The sequence below is a fragment of the Zalophus californianus genome, chromosome 6, assembly GCF_009762305.2.
Source record: "Zalophus californianus isolate mZalCal1 chromosome 6, mZalCal1.pri.v2, whole genome shotgun sequence".
Classification (NCBI taxonomy): domain Eukaryota; kingdom Metazoa; phylum Chordata; class Mammalia; order Carnivora; family Otariidae; genus Zalophus; species Zalophus californianus.
Window position 1 is genome coordinate 32,274,229 of NC_045600.1, and position 16,619 is coordinate 32,290,847.

General features: G+C 50.8%; 1 protein-coding gene across 3 annotated transcripts in view; it reads right to left on the reverse strand.

Annotated features, from left to right (window-relative positions):
- The window catches only part of RAD51B (RAD51 paralog B), a 635,945-nt gene that overhangs the window by 36,483 nt on the left and 582,843 nt on the right, over positions 1–16,619 (reverse strand). For all 3 annotated transcript variants that reach the window (XR_003515555.2, XM_027568936.2, XM_027568935.2), the window contains exon 11: positions 5,786–5,842. Coding sequence is in view for 2 of the 3 variants with exons in the window: in XM_027568936.2 (XP_027424737.1) it covers positions 5,786–5,842 (57 nt within the window). In the remaining variant the exon portion in view is untranslated. The remainder of the gene's footprint in view (positions 1–5,785; positions 5,843–16,619) is intronic.

The following is a 16,619-nucleotide window of genomic DNA, read 5'->3' on the forward strand; positions in this document are numbered from 1 at the left end:
ACCAGCCACTTCCCAGAGCTCACCAATAGTGGCCCGGTTGATTGAGGGTTCTATGACTCATGGGTCCCAACCCTGCTATTTGAACATCAGCATTTCCTTTTTTTGGGCTTAAGACTAATTGGTACAGAGGTAGTGAGCTCCCAGGCCCAGCCCCACCCTGCCGAAACATGTAGCCCTCAAAGGTTTCCACTTGAGGCACCACCCATGAGGTAGAGCTACCATCTGCCACGTGTCTGAGCGCAAACGTTTAACCCAAGCTGGCCCGTCATGCTGTCATCAGCTTCTCTCCAGCCTTCCAGTGTGCATCCCTGCCGCATCACTCCCCTGCTCCAAAGCCTCCAGAGACACCCCATGATGCTCAGAACAAACGCCAAAGTCTTCCTTCCCTGAGCCGGCCCCCACCCACTTCTCTGACCTCTGTCCCAGATCATGCCTACCATTCACTCTGCTCCAGTCCCTGATCTTCTAGCTGTTCTCCCACACTTGTCACACTTGTCCATGTCCCAGGCCTGGAATGCTCTTTCTCAGGCTTGCGTGTGGCTCACTCTCTCTTCATTCAAACTCTGCCCAAATGTCACCTCTTCAGATAGGTCTTCCTGACCACTGTGTGTAAAGTAGTGCACCCCTCACCCCCCTCTCTACGCGGCTGTACTTTTTTTCCCCAGGCACCTATCACTAGTTGATACACGTGGATATCTACATATACACATGTGTATTTGTTGTCGGTGCTGGTTGGTTGGTTTGCCTATTGTCTGCCCCCCCCACTAAGATGCAAACAGGGTAAGGAAGGACATTGTCTTTTTTTACTCCATATCTTCAGTGTCTAGAATAGAGTCTGGCACATAGGTGCTTACTGAATATTTGTTGAATGAATCAATGAATGAATGCAGGCATGCCTGACTTCTTACTCTGAGTGCAAGGGGGTGGGGAAGGGTGGGGAGGCTCAGGCTTGGCTCACTCTACACAGATCAGTGCTTCCATGGCTTGGATACTGAACCATGAGAAACAAAGAGATTTGTGGGTTTAATTTATTTTGCCCTGGGAAAGTTAAAGATCACAGATAATCCAAAACTCAGTGCCAAGTTCTCTATTTATAATTGAGGAATTATTCATACAGAGGTAAACAAGAGCAAAGGACTGACAAGTGAACTGTGGGAGGAGAATGATGGGAAACAGGTTGAGAGCCCCGTACATCCGCGTGCCTTCAACAGGCCTGGGTTCCCGCCAGCGCTCACTCAACCTTGGATCCAGAGAACCCTTGACAATTTTCAGTCCCAGAGTCATGTGGACCAGGCCACCCAGGTGGCTGCTGGGAGTGAGGTGGGGATTGTAAGCAGACACCGCCAGGTAAGTCCCATCCTTATGCCACAATGATGTCATTCGGCCATCTGAGAGGTACACCCAGAACAGCAGGTGTTTCTCTAGAATGTCTAGGCTCACAAAGTTTTCCTAAGACCTGGATTTTGGGGGAAATTTTCCTTTCCTTCTTTCACGTATTCCACAGAATTATATCTGTTTCATTTCATCTCAAAACTTCAAAGAAACAAAATTAGCAGTGTCTAGAAGTGTCTGACACACAGGAGGTAATCAGTGAGTACTGAATGAGTGGATGAAAATGTCAAGGCAAAGTGAAGAATGGTATAGTTGAGCAAACTCGGATCACTGGGAACCATGGGCTGGACCCTCTACTCCAGCTCTAAGGCCTCAGTTCCCCTATCTGTAACACTGGCCTGGATGAGTGGGACCTGAATTTCCCTCCCAGTTCTGACACTCTCTAATCCTCTGAAAAATTGTGTTAGAGCTTTATTATGGATCAGGTCTACCTAGCTGGTGTCCTACTGAAAGCAAGGCCTGCTGCTCTGGAGACCGTCCATTGTTTTTAAGCACCAGAGGTTATTAAATAGCAACTCTCCCAAAATATTTTTTATGTCCTTCATGAAAGAAGGTTCTGGAAGGTAGCCATCATCAAAATAGGAAATAAAGCCAGGCTGGTGTTCCATTTAGCAGATAACACAGACTCAGAGTTCCTGTCACTCCATATGGTGATCTGGGAGCTTGACCAGATTTCAGAGGTTTTATATTCAGAGCGGTAAGAAATCATCTCTGTGGCTTGTGGGATTTAGTACCTATTTCCCTCCTTTCCTCAGCTTGGGGCTCTGGGTGCCAAGATAGGCTCCAGTGACTCTTCTCTGAGGGCCTCGGTGAAGCCGGTCTAGTGTCTGAGGAGAGCGCGCCCCATTGGCACCTCCAGGACTCCCAGTGCTGGCTTGGGGGGCTCCCCTGTCCACTGTAGCATTTTATTTTAAGCTACATGTGACCGTGCCATTTCCCTCTACTCTTAGAAGCGTCCTAAAGCCCCAGTCCAGTAGAATTCAGACTCCTTCTCTACCTTTCCGACTCTGTTCACTGGCTCAATGCACCAGGAGGATGAAGAACACTCCTGGTCAAGAGTCTGAGAGAAGAGACGGGATGGCTTCTGCCAGGGAAATCTCCCTAGGCCTCAGTTTCCTCAGATGTGAGGTCAGAACAGAGTGTTGGCGGGTCACCCTGTCTCTTCCAGCCTCATGAGCCACCCTGCCCCCAGCCCCCCCATCCGCCCCCCCCCCCCCGCCGCCCGCCCCGGCCCAGAGGCAGCGCCAGCCCCTTCCCTATGAGGGAGTCACAGTTTGCACGATATGTAACTTCCATCGAGGCAGGGGCTCCTCTTTTTCTTTTCTTTTTAATGTTTTTAGGTACCCTAAGAAGAGAGAAACATTTTTATGATCCCAGTAACCAAACAACATAATGAAAATCATGGCAACCATCAGCCTAATAAAACCCATGGCAAAAGCCTCCCCATTCTCAAATAAGACCCTGGGAATTCCATGTTCTCTGAAGCCCTAAGTGGCCAGAGCCTTGCTGAAGGCCTTGGGACGCCGGCTGATGGTTGATGAAAGGATTTTAACGCGCCACTGAAATTCTCTTTTCCAAAATAACCACTTTGAAACCTGTTAATTACAGACACACAACCAGCGCCAGCCCCCCCAACAGGACCCGGGGCTTTCACCAGGGAGAGCCTAGCTCCAAGGCTGGTTGCTTCCATGACGCTACACATGCTTCGTGTTGGGTGAATTAGCTTCAGGAAGAGAATCCAAATTAATTAAAACCACATGGCCACTCCCCTCACCCCCAGCCTCCTAACTCACCTCCCTCCCCTGGAGACAGAGGCCAGTTCAGTCTAATTTGGTCCAGTGTTTTTGTTTCCTAAAATCTGTCTTGGGCTCTGGGCCATTAATAGGTTGCAGCTGATTTTAATCTACATGAATCAGAGACCTCACTTCTTTGGTTTTAAGGAGATTACAAATTGTGTGTCCCACAAACGGGATGGAGGGAAAGGTCCTGGGTAGGGTGGGGGGAAGGGGACAGATCCTGGAAGTCACAAAAACTCTGCTCTCCATCAAGTGGGTGGGTTTGAATGAGCCTGCGATCTCTCAAAGCCGGAGGAGGGGGTGAGGTGGAGGTGAGGGTCTTGCTGAGGTGACCCCATGGTAGGAACACAGAACCTGAGCCTCTGTGAATAGAATTGAAATCAAGGATCTGGAGTTGCCGAGAGGTCTGTACTCACCTATCTTCAACACATCCACTTCCCAAGTTTTTCCTGAGCACCCATCCCGAGCTAGAACGGGGCTCTGCAAACCATGGCCCGTGGGCCAAATCTGGCACACAGCCTGATTGCAGAAAGAAAAGTTTTGTTGCAACACAGCCACGCCCATTTGTTTATGGATCATCTATGGCTGCTTTAGTAGTGTGGCGAGTCCCAATGGCCCACAGAGCTGAAAATATTTACTACGTGCCCTTTGTTGGTAACGGTTTGCTGACCCCTCAGCGGGAGAAGTACCGGAGAGCTGTTGCACTTACGTGACAACAAAGGACAGACGTAGGATCCACTCAGTTCCCGCATCACAGCAAGATCTACTTCCTTCTAAACATCACTCTTCAGGAAGTATCTTCATGTCATTTAACCAATGGACAACGCCAACAGCCGTGCCACTCGGTTAAGGGCTTAAAGTACTCACCCGACAACCCTACACTTCACAGATGAAGGGCCAGAGTCACTGAGATAAAGCAACTCGCTAAAGGTCACGTGGGAAACAGCACAGGTAGGAAGAACCAGGCCTCTGTCCACCAGATGATGGTAATGAAGGGAGCTGGGGGACTTTAACACAACACTACTCCTTATATGTGTTGTACTGGCCATTTTATGAAGTTTTTTCATGTATGGGTCTACAAATAATCCAGTGAGAGGCTCAGGGAAATATCCCTCCATTTTTTAGGTAAAGGTGTGTAGCACTGAGTATCAGTGGATGGGGATGAGAATCAGGCCAGACCCCTCGAAAAGCACCTTTATCCAAGGCCCAGTGGCTAGTGAATGTTGAGGGTGACCTAGATGACCTTCACCCAGTCAGGACCCAAGGCTGCCCCACACCCTCCAGGGTGCCTATAAGGTGGCCCCTGGCCTTCGGAGACTTCTAGGCAAGCAGGGGAAGACACAAGAAGGGGCAGATTATGATTCCATGACAGGCACAGTGATGGAGGGGTACATGGGGTTCCTGGGGAGGACAGAGGAGGGGAACCCCACCCTTCCCTAAAGGCAAACCCCTCTGTAAGGAAACCTGAGTGAAGAACCTCTGATGCCAAAGCTACTGGCTGGACATGCAATCAGGCCCCCTTCCAAGGCTGCTGGGGGCAAAGTAATTGCTGGGGTTATTGTGGGGCCAGGCAGGGAAGCCTGAAAAATCAGCATCCTCCCAGGGCCTCGGTCTTGGCAGGCAGAGGGATGGCGCCCAGGAAGCTGCTGCCTTGGAGCAGGAGGGGCAAGTGCAAGTCTCTTCCCACAGGGGAGCCCATTTCCTCCAGGGCTAGGCCTGGCTCCAGGTAGAGACCCTTTCAGCCAAGGAAGGACATGTCCCAGGCTGCGATCATAGTTGTCCAGAGCACTCTGGAAGATGGCTCTGTTGGGCCTTGCCCAGAGTCACAGATCAACAGAGTACTACACTGGCTTGCATAGAATTAACTCTATGTAAGGCTCCCCAACAAACAGGAGCTGAGCGGTCCTATGAAGAATGATGATCTGTACCTCATTGTCTCCAACTCCACTGCTGCCTCAAGGTCTTTTTTCCTCGGCAAGCTTCTCCCTGAACTTTAGGCATTGCTTCAAAGGAGTTTCAGAATTCACTGAGGAGTCATAGGTCCCAATCTTTCCAGTCCTGCCATTGTTCAGAGGTCTCCTAGTGATGGGATTTTATGAATTGCTTGAGGGTGATGGAGGGATGCCAACTGAGCGGGGATGGAATATAAAGCAAACTCCTATCACCATAAACAACTGAAGTCCTGCATCGGACCAGGGCAAAGCCTGGGAAGTGACCCCATTGGCATCTTTGGGTCCCACCGCCGTAGAAACGCTGGGCTCAGAGAGAGCCTTAAGCAGGTCTTAGACCTTGGCCGGTTAGAGGACAAGGTATGGCTATTCTCGCTTCTACCTCCCAGTGAGCCTCCTAACACACTCCCTGATTGGTACTCATTCCTTCCACCAACACCAAAGGTTGTGGGTGTGATCTTCAGAGCTGTTTGGTCTAGACTTGGTTTCCTGATAGCTTTGTGCTCTCTGCTTCATGGAACCCAGTAGCCAGGAGATTGTTCTACTCCTTCCTTGAGTCTAGACTACAGGAAGAACAGAGGCTCATGACTCTCACACAGGTGCATCAGGAACCCGTGTGTGTTCAGGGCACCTGATCCACGTACGTACCGTGCTCTGCCGAAGAACAATGGTGGCTCCGTTGACTCTGGTAATGGCTTCCTGTCCCTTGATTGGAATAGAATGCACCAAGGTTAATTAGCAGTCGCTGAGCATTTATTATGATCTGGGTGTCGCATGGATGGATAGACTCTGAGGAGTTCGCATGCCAAAGAGTTTGTTTACAGAGTGCGGTTTCCCCCCCATACTGAAGTGTTCAGCAACGTGTGCTCATGTGCATGCCATGGTGGTGCTGGGTCGAACTCCCCAACTTCACTGGTGCTGCCGGTCCGAGGACCCTGTATGACCTGGGGCCCTCATACTAAGCACAGAGCACTTAAGTCAAGCTCTCCCCTTCCGTGCCACCACACAAAAGCAAGTCAGAAGAAAGCAGAGTGAAAAAGCTCATAAACACTTCCCGGGGCCGGGCTCACAAATGAAAGCTCCGAGTAGAACAAGCCAGACAAGTTTAAAAAATACGTACACATGCACGAAGGTCCAGCAGCTATTGGAGGAGCGGATCGGGCGCTAACACAGCTTCGGAGCGACGAAGGTCAGAATTTTAAAATCAGATCTCTACCTTCTTTCTCTCCCAAACATACGAGGGTGGGAATTATGGATTAATACTGGAAATTGATTTCACTGGCCCCTTAAAAGACACAGCACAGTGACTCCCTTGCACTCTGCTTCTGTACCCTCTCAAAATACCCTGTCCCTCCACTCCCTCTGATACCTGGAGGTTTTGCTCTAAATCATATTTTGTGTCCTGTATAAACAAGGGCTGGTAACTAGTACAGGAAACGAACTTCACAAGCATTGAATGTGTACCAACCTGTGGCATGGGGAGTTGCCAAGATATTCTTCTGAGGATTTTCATAGACCTTTGAAACTTTCTTTCAGCTTCCCCTTTGCACCCTTGAATGCACACACACACACACCATACGTGTGCACCTACCCGAACACAAAATTTCCCCTGAAATGAACAGAGGTCTGTGCTCCTACACAGACACACTCCCATTCTCAAAACTCCCCCCTGGGTCCCCACTACCTCCATCTGTAAATTCGAGCACCCAGGTGTGTGGGCGCTCCCGGAAGCCCTCTGATACACCCACAGCTTTTGGCCCTCTCAGCCTATGCCCAGAACACAGGAACCCAGAGCCATAGTTATAGCCTGAAGGGTGAACACGCGCATGCGCACGCGCGCGCGCGCGCACACACACACGTGGACGCGCACGCACGCGGGGCCACACTCCAACTGGTTCAGACACAGCTGTGACAGGCCTGGGTCTGCTTCTGTTGTTTCTCATTTGCCTCTAACGGGGCGTTCATGTCAAAGAGAGTTCTGCCATCCCCTCTTTAGCATTTGCCCCGAGTCAGAGTGTTGGGAAGGTGGCTTTTAAAGGTATGTGTGGATGGCAGAGGGAAAAGCAGGGACAAAGGCATCCCTTTGGGTCTCCTGCCTTCGCCTCACACGCTAATGAGCACTGTTCTGGATTGTTTGGGGCATTTCTTTATTTGCTGTTCTGTCTGAACCCAGGCTGGGAGGATGGAGGCTCAGCTAAAGATCTTCCGCAAGTCCTCCCGCAAGGTCCTGCTTTGCCACCTCCTTTTGCTCCCAGTATTGTTGGCCCCCCCAGGCTACCTAAGGGCAAGGTCTGGGTGGGAGGCATCAGCCACATGAGCAAAGACTAATCTGGGTAGAAATTCAAGGAGATGAAAATAGGCCCCGAGTGACCACTACCTCTGTGGGAACTTTGGCGCACAAGAAGAACTGGTATATGGAGGACTCCCGTCCCCCCCCCCCCCCCCGCCCCCGGACAGCAGGACGGCACTGCATGGGCAAAGGGGACACTGTCTGCATCAACAATAGCACCGGCTACTGTACAACTTCATTTTATATGTCCAAGAGCCAGATGGACTTCATGCATCTAAGAAACTAACCAGCTCGGGTGCTGCCTCCGTGGGTCTGGACAGGGGAACGCCTTCCCTTGCATCATTTACACACCATCCTTTACTCATGGTAGGCACACACGGGGCTGCGACCGATTTCTCACTGCTCCACTGAACAGTGGCGAGGGGCTGTCTAGAAGTCTGTGTACTTTGTCCTTGGCCACTGCCTGTAAACTCCACCCTACTCCCTTCCCCAGCAGAGTCTGTTTTTCAAATAAAATCTTACTAAAAAGCCCGGTGTGCAAAAGTGATAAAAGCAGAGATGCTGTGGTTGCAGGGGGAGGGGATGAGTTAGGTGTGTGTGTTTGTGTGTGTGTGTGTGTATGTGTGTGTGTGCATGATGGTAGCGGGGGTGGAGGGTGGTCCCATCTGCTCTGGCTCCATCCTGATCCTTGCCCCAGCTCTACTTCAGGTACTCTCTGGGGGGTTCCATGGAACCCAGTTTAAAAACCATTACCATAACGCACACCCTTTCTTGTGATAGATGTTGAACTTTAGTACCCAAGAACACACACAATGACAAAGAGCTGTTAGGAATTTGACAACCCTTTCAGATAGCCTTTTACATACTATTGATTAGGGCTGTAGCCCATATTTGGTGTGGTGTACAGAGTTACAGACCCCTTGCTAAAACTCTACACCCCTTACCACAGGTCTGCAGCTCACAAATTGGGAATCACTGCACAGATGTGAGAAGAAGAACAAGAAATAAGACTGGAGTCCCAGATGGAGTCATACCACGAAAGGGCTTCAGGGTCTAGTGAAGCAATCTGTGCCTAACGCTATTGCTATTCGGCAGTGGAGAACCATTAGAAAGCCATATGCAATTATTATTATTATTATTATATTATTAAAGCCAAAAAATGACATGATCGGACATGAACCAGCAAAAAAAAAAAAAAAAAAGGATTACTCCTTTGCAATTCAGTCCCCTTACCCACCTCCAGTTGTCTGAGCCTCAACACCCACTGTATCCACCAGGAGCAATTTCCCCCCAGAGCTTCCCGGGTGGGTGTCAGCCCAGACACCATCTTCCTGTCTCCATCATCAGAGGAGCTAACTGTCTGGCATGTTAGCGCCCACTGACGTACACGATGAACACGCAACCTAAATTAAAGAACGTGCATATGGGTAAACAGGGGAATTTACACTGCGTGCAGGCCAAAATGAGATCTAATTCCTCAGCTTTGCCCCCCTCATTCCTAAACCTTCTCACTTCCACCCCCACCCCCTGAACCTCTCAGAAAACTTGGTATTATTTGCCGAGCCGGAAAACGCAACTGGGGGTAGCATCCAACACAGATTTGGGGAATGAGGTCATGTTCCCTTCACCTTGGGGAGAATTGCAAAAGCTTCTGGTCCCCAAACCCATCCATGCCTAAAATGAGGGGTCCTGTTAGCATGCGCTTACCAACTTCAGAAAGGGCCTTGGGGATGAAGATGTAATTAGAGCCTGTGAATGCTTTGTGCTTCCTGGATGAAAGACAACACTCTGAAGTTTTATTATCTACCTACTCTGCTTTTTTATTGTTCCAGTTCCCTTCTGTTTTTCCTTTTGGGGGTCTGTGTAAACTTTATTAGGTATTAATTTCAAAAAGGGCCTCCTTGCACCTCAGAGAAGGATTTTATTTGGTGCCTCAGAAAATTTCTTTCCATAACCCGGACCCTCAAAGGATTCCTCTTAGGGTGAAAGAGGCCTGCGTGCGTTCAGCTGCTCAGTTCAGTTCAATTTAACAAATATTTACGAAGCATCTACTAACATATTCCTAGCCCCGAGAGGCAGGGCAGGCCTGGGAAGAGGGGGGAAGGTTATGAACTTCGGAGCCAGGCCTCCTGAGGATTGAGCTCCAGCCTGGCAGCTCCATGTGGTCCTCGGAGAGCCTTGGTCACTTCTTGGAATCTCTGTTTCATCACCTGTAAAATGGAGATAATCCCGTCCATCTCTCCAGGCAAAGTAATAAAAAGATATAAATCTCACCAGGAGCAGTGGGTGGCAGGTCAGTAATTCCCAGCTGCCCACCCCCTCTTTAGGATCTGGCCTCTGGAGAAGCTGGAGAGGAAATGACTCTACCTTCATTTCTGTCTGGTCTACCCTGAGGCCCTCTGTCTAGTCTCTGTTCCTCCATTTTGGAGAGAATGCCAACTGGTTAAACCAGCAGTTCTGGAACGTTCTCGGCTCAGTTTCCCCCAGCGCTGCTGGGCAACCCATTTCCTCTACACATTCCCCCTCTACCCAAATACCTCCCAGGCCTCCACATTAATATCCCCCTCCACCCTCCCTTCAAACCCATTCCCAGGAAGGAGAAGAAAAGAAATTTCCCATCCCTTTGAGAAGGAGAGCACAGTGGAAATGGCTTTGCTTTTGTTGCACCCAAATGCACGGGCTCCTGGGAAGGTGAGCTGCAGGCAGGAGGGAAGGGGCACGAGGCCAGCAGGGCGGGCTGAGGATGTCCAGTCCGGGCAGCACCAGCACGGCGCTCAAGACGGAGCCTTTTCCCACGTTCCCTCGCCACCTGGTTGCAGCGTAGAGGATGACCCTAGAATGTTCCCTGCCAGATACCGCTGTCCAGTCTGAGAGAAGTGCCCTAAAGGCACCCACATGGGACTCTGTTGCGCCCTGAGTGAGGCTTCTTGCTGTTTCTCGGGTTGCCAGGGAGGAGAGTGGATGCAAGGAAGCCCCGAACAGGCACCGGGAGGCCAACACACATTGAATTCAGCTGCCGAGGGGCCAGGCATCCCACAGATCCCCGGGAGCATGGCGCTTGGAGGCGGCCTGTTCAGTCTGTTTGTTCTTTCAGAAGTGCGCCAGGGAAGCCAGGAGCTATTGTTTTCCGAAAGGTAGGCACTCATCAGGTGGGTGGTCCTAGCATTTGCCGTGTGCTTTGATTCCCTCCCTCTTCTTTTCAGGACCACTGAGGGAGTTATTTTCCCCTGGGCCAGCCGCGCTGGGGGCGGCTAGCCACACTGTGCCTCTGTGCTGGGTTTTCCCACAGGCCCCTGCAAGGGCAACCTGCTTGCCTTCAGAAAGCTCTGGGCGGCCCCGTGGGGGGAACAGGGCTGCAGCTGCGGGCCCCTCCCTCTGCAGCAGGCTTTGATCAGTTCTTGTGGGGGCTGTGTGCAGCCTGACCTCCCATCTTCAGCGCCTCTCAGGTGGAAAGTTCTGTTCAGCCTGTCTGTGTCTTCAAAGGCTCTCCCTCGTTCAGGCTGGGACGAGACTGATAATGGTTCTCATTTTGTTGTCGTGTGATCTCCCAGCAGCCCCCATCCTTCCATTGACAGGCTTCTGCTTGTTTGCTTGGGCTGCTTTGGCCGAACTCAAACCACCTTTCTGGTTGAGGAAGCACATTGACATCCTCCCCCATTGAGGCGCCTTTGAGGGCCCAGACGTGGCCTCCAGCCCAGACGTGGCCTCCAGCCCAGACAAAGGTGACCAGGCCACCGCAGCTGGGCACCTGGTGAATCAGACTCTGGGCATTGGGCAGGGCAGCCATCGGAGAGAGGCAGAGGACTCTCCAAGCCTGCAGCCTTCAGGAGAAACCCTCAGCTCTGCTCTTCCTGCCTCAAGGAAGCCGATGCTTTCTGCTCCAGCTCCCCGCAGGAATCCAGCTGTGGGGGCTGAGGTGTGCACCACCTGTGCCCATGTCTGGACCTGGCTCTGTGTTGGAGGGGCCTCGAGGCCTGCAGACACCAGCTTCCCAAGAACCCACCTGAGCTATTCGCTGTCTTGAGCCTCAGGCACCAGGCCAGCCAAATTCGGGAAGTTCCTTTTAGGGCTGATTATTTCCAATGGCTGTGGCCTTCTGGCCTCAGTTCTCAGCCCAAGTGGTAAACAACAGCGGAGCAGCCACTCCAGGGCCCGCTTCCAACGCCCTCCCCACTCAGCTGCTGACCCTGAGCCTGGGCCTCCCAGCCCCCGGCCCAGGGCGAAAGGACAAGGCCAGGGTGACCCAGGTGGCTGTCAGCGAGTCTGGGCAGGATCGCCACCTCCCCAGAGGTCCAGGGGGCCTCGGAGCGGTGCGCTGAGCCTCTCTGCGGATGGGGTTAGGCTGCACACTGCCCTTCGGTTTCCTCATATTTAAAATGAGGGTGGCCAAGGGCAACAGGAGCGGTCAGGAGAGCATCCTTCTTCCCCAGCCTGATAGCACAGTGCTCTTCCTTCCTTTTGATCGTACTCAAAACAACTGCTGCCCTAGAACAATGAGCCCGGGAGGAGGCCGGAGGGGATTTATTACGCTGTTGTCCTGTGGCACAGCCTCGCCTGACTTTATCTTGCACCGAGGCCTGCGTAGGAGGAAATCTGGCAGGCCCTCGGGTTGCCTCCCTGCTCCTGCACTCCCTCCAACTCAGATGCTAGAAGGACAGGGAAGAAGCTGCTGCGATGCACACCCCCGCCCCCACCACCCCACCGACGTGGCAGCCAGAGGGAGATCAGTCCAGATCTCTCCCAGACTCCGTGACTCTGGGAAAGGCACAGGGACTCCAGGTGTCGGGCCCGCCTGAGTCCATCCTGCAGAAGAGAGGGCCCCAAATAGTGTGCGTCTGCCCAGGATGGGGCTTGAGCAGAGCCTTGCTCTCCAGCCAGCTTCCTCTCTCTTCTCCTGGCGGGGCAGAGAGTTATGCTGGGTGGTTCTGTTTGTGGACTGTCCAGCGTCTCACACGGTTGAGGCCACTTGTTTCGGGGTTTCATCTCCCCACCTCCGGCGTGACCGAGGGGGGAGAAAGGCTCGGAGCCTGGGGGCTGAGAGGATCTCGATCAGTATCAGTTGGGACTAGATTTTCCTGGAATGTGGATGTTTTGCTGTCCATCTGCTATTAGCAGGGTCTAACCAGATGCTCACCCAACTGTAGTGTCAGTGGTGCTAATATTTAGAAAATAAACAAACCTTTCTCATCAGCCAGCTGGGCACTGAGGGATGCTGTAGGATGCCTGAACAACTGTCTTTTGTAAGGCTTGAATCTTCCGTAATGCTGTGGATTTGGCACAGGTCTGGCACCACCATCATTCCCTGGGTGACGTTGAACAGGCTACATGACCTCTCAGAGCCTCCGTTTACTCATCTGTAAGACGGAGATGAGAATACTAACCTCGTAGAATTGTTTTGAGGATCAAATGAGATAATGTATGTAAATTACATAGCATGTGTTAAACGTTCTGCAGAACATGGTCGCTGTTATTACCACCATTTCAAACGGTCTGACCTGACCTCCTCAGATCCTGAGTAGCATCCTCGAGTGAGCTGTGGGCCCTGCTCTCAGCCTTGAGAGGTGACTACACGAGGATCTCAGGAAGAAACAGACCTGCAGCACAGAGTTGATAAAGTTCACCTCGGACTCCAGCAGCAAATCCAGGCACTGGACTTGGTTTTCTAGGTTCTCTCTCTCTCTCCTGTCACATCATCTCTCTGTGCAACCCCATTGTATTAGTTTCCTAAGGTGGCTGCAACAAATGATCACAAACCCGGTATCTGAAAACAATGGAAATTTATTCCACCACCGCTGTGGAAGCCAGAAGTCCAAAATCAAGTGTCGGAAGGGCCATGCTCTCCCTGAAGGCTATCCAGGAGAACATGTCCCTGCTTCTTCCAGCTTCTGGTGGCTCCAGCCATTCCTTGGCTTGGGGCTGCACAACTCCAGTCTCCGTCTCTGTGCTCAAATGGCCTCCTCTATTTCCTGTGTCTCTCCTTTGCGTGTCTCTTACAAGGACACTTGTCATTGGATTTAGAAGCCACCTGGGTAATCAGGATGATCTTGCCTCAAGATCTTTAACTTAATTACATCTGCAAAGGCCCTATTCCAAAGAAAGTCACATTCATAGGTTCCAGGGGTTGGAATGTGGACATATCTTCTGGGGGCTGCCATTTAGCCTACCACATCCATCCACCCTGCAAAATGTCCCATTGGATTATGACTAAAGAGTCAAGACGAAAGCTCTCATTTATGGCTGGTGAGGAGGAGCATTCATTTCCACGTTGACATCACTGGTTCTCCACCTGGTCCCAAGAAAGGGGCGTGGTCCATCTTCAAAAGGTAATCTGGCTCTTCGTTCTTTGTTTCCTGGAGGGTGGTGAAGACAAGTTCCTCCTGCCCTGTGAAAAATTGAGATGTCCCTGTGTTCAAGGGCAGCGCTCAAATCAGAACTGTGTCCCAGGGCTTTTTATTCTTAGCCAGATACACTGGGGTTTCAGAGCTCATTTCGCCCCTGAAGCCTTATGAGGGAGCTGTGAAGACCTACTTCCAAATGGTGTATGGAGTCTCCTTCCTGCCAAGCCCACTGGAAGCATTAATTCTCCCAGGGCTCACACCCTTCCCCTTCTTCTCCTTGCCATCCTCCTGAGGACTTATACTCACGGAAAACGCCCAGGAGACCCTACCTTTCGTAAAAGCCTCCTCTTTTGGCTTGGGGCTGCACAACTCCAGTCTCCGTCTCTGTGCTCAAATGGCCTCCTCTATTTCCTGTGTCTCTCCTTTGCGTGTCTCTTACAAGGACACTCCTTTATCAGGGCCATGCTCTGAGAGCTGCCCCCTGCTCTATTTCCTCCTTTCGCCCATGTTCGGCCATAAAGATCCATGTTTAACAGAAAGGACATTTTCCCTGGGCTTGCCAGCCTCTCTCTTAGGAAGGCCTTCCTTCCAAATTGCTGATGCTTCAGCTAACCAGACTGTGAGAGAAGAAAGATTATCGTACAGCAGTATTTTTTATTCATCCAATCAAATGATACTTGTATATAGATTTAACATAGGCCTTGACTCCTTCCAAGTGGTTTCAAGAAAGAAACCAGCTCTATGCCTCTTCCTTCTGACCAGTCCAGTTCAGTGGGGCTCTGCTGCTGGCCTGGCCTTTCTCCTCCACGGTTACTATATAACTTTGCTTTTGTTGCTTTCTCTTTAAAGGTGTTCCTCCTCTTTCTGGCTCACAGATGGTAATGGGTGGCATGGGTAGAGTTCAGCTTTCACAAATATGGAAGTTCTAAACGTTGGACCACATACTAACAGAATCCCACACGTTTACTGGAATCTAGCTAAAGGTGGAAAGTCATTATGACCCTACAGTGTTGATAACGAGGTAGCTGTGACTCCCATCAGGATAAAATCTGACCCGTGCTTTTACATTGCTGGTGGACTGTAAAATAGTTCAGCCGTTGAGGAAGACAGTATGGAAGCTCCTCAAAAAGTTAAACATAGATTTACTGTATGACCCAGCAATTCTACTCTTGCATAAGTACCCCAAAGATTTGAAAACAGTTACTCAAATAGATACATGTGCATGCAAGTTCATAGCGGCACTATTTACAATAGCCAAAAGGTGCCAACAGCTCAAATACCCACTGGTGGATGAATGGATAAGCAAAATTCAGTATATTCGTACAATGGAATATTACTCAGCCAGGAAAGGAATGAAGTCTTGAACTATGCTGCAAGATGGACGGACCTCAGAAATATGCTAGTGAAAGAAGCCAGACACAAAAGGTCACATACTGCATGTTTTTATTTACCTGAAATATCCGGAATATGTAAATCCATAGCGACAAGAGTACAGATTGGTAGTTTCTAGGAGCTGAGAGGAGGGGGGAATTTGGGAGCACTGACTAATGTGTGTGGGGTTTCCTTTTGGGGTGATAAAAATGTTAGATATTGGTGTTAGTTGCATAGCATTGTGAATGTACTTCTTGCCTCTAAATTGTTTACTTTAACATGTTTTGTGTTAGGTGAATTTCACCTTGATAAAAATTTCAAATGTAAAACAAAAGCAAAAACAAAAAAAAAAACGAGTAAAAGAAAATCTGATCTTTGTGCTCCATGCACACAGGCCCCGGGTCTCACGCTCCCTTCACATGTCCTTCCTTCCTGGGCACACCTGTGGGCCCGCTCTCAGCGCCGGAGCACCAAATCGGCTTAGAGTGCAGATTACTGTCAAGCTTGCTCTTGATCCCACTTCTGAGGCACATCCTCTAAAATTCCATGACTAAAGCTGAGTCTACACAGCAGCAACCAAATGTTTGAGCGGAGAACAATGGGTGTGGGTGAGAACACCTTAATAGCCAGACTGTTGTTTCCCAATATTTTGTTTCTGTGGCGGTAAAGGGGATTTTCTAGGCAAGATTAATAGGCTTGTACTTTTCCCCGTCCTTAAGAATTTCTGCAGGCTAGGAGAAGATGAAGGACACAAGTGACAAGATACCTACAAAAAGAGGTTCAAGGCCAGCATGAAGCCCACCCGGGGTTCTCTTTGAAACTATTGTTTGTTGAAGTTAAGGGGGAAGAAAGTTCATGCTCCCATTGCACTTGTTCCAACTTCATTTGAGGAATAGGAAGAGACCTTTTCGTTTTGTGCTTCCAGAACAGAGAAGATTTGGAACTTCGAGGTGAAAAACACCTATCAAAGGAACTGGGGCCATGGGGACTGCCCCATGTTAAGTTGGATAGAATGTTGGAAGTCTGATAACTGAGCTGTCATTCATCCGGGCACTCGCTCCATCACTCACTCCACGGGGCCCGCCGTGAGCCAGCAGGCAATGGGCCAGGCCACTGGCTGGAGTAGTCAGAGGGGCCCAGCACCTGTCCTGACGGCATTTGCAGCCCCGTGGGGAAGTGGGGTGCACATGCTGTGGGCATCATGGTCATAGTGCGCCTGCTCAGTGGGCCGTGGGGCACCCAGGATCGGTACCCGAGGTGATAGGGAGAGCCCCTCCCCCTGGGGTTGGTGACATCTGAGCCCAGAGACAGGGGACCCGCATCACAGGCAAGTAAGCACGGCAGCCGCCTTGGCAGATCTGGGGAAGATGGCATGTGATTCCCATGAAGAGGGCCGCACGCATCTCTGGAACGTGTAGGGAAGGACCGGAGTGACTGAGAGGTTGTCGCTGGAGAGGTGGGAAAGAGGATGGGGGTTCGGGGA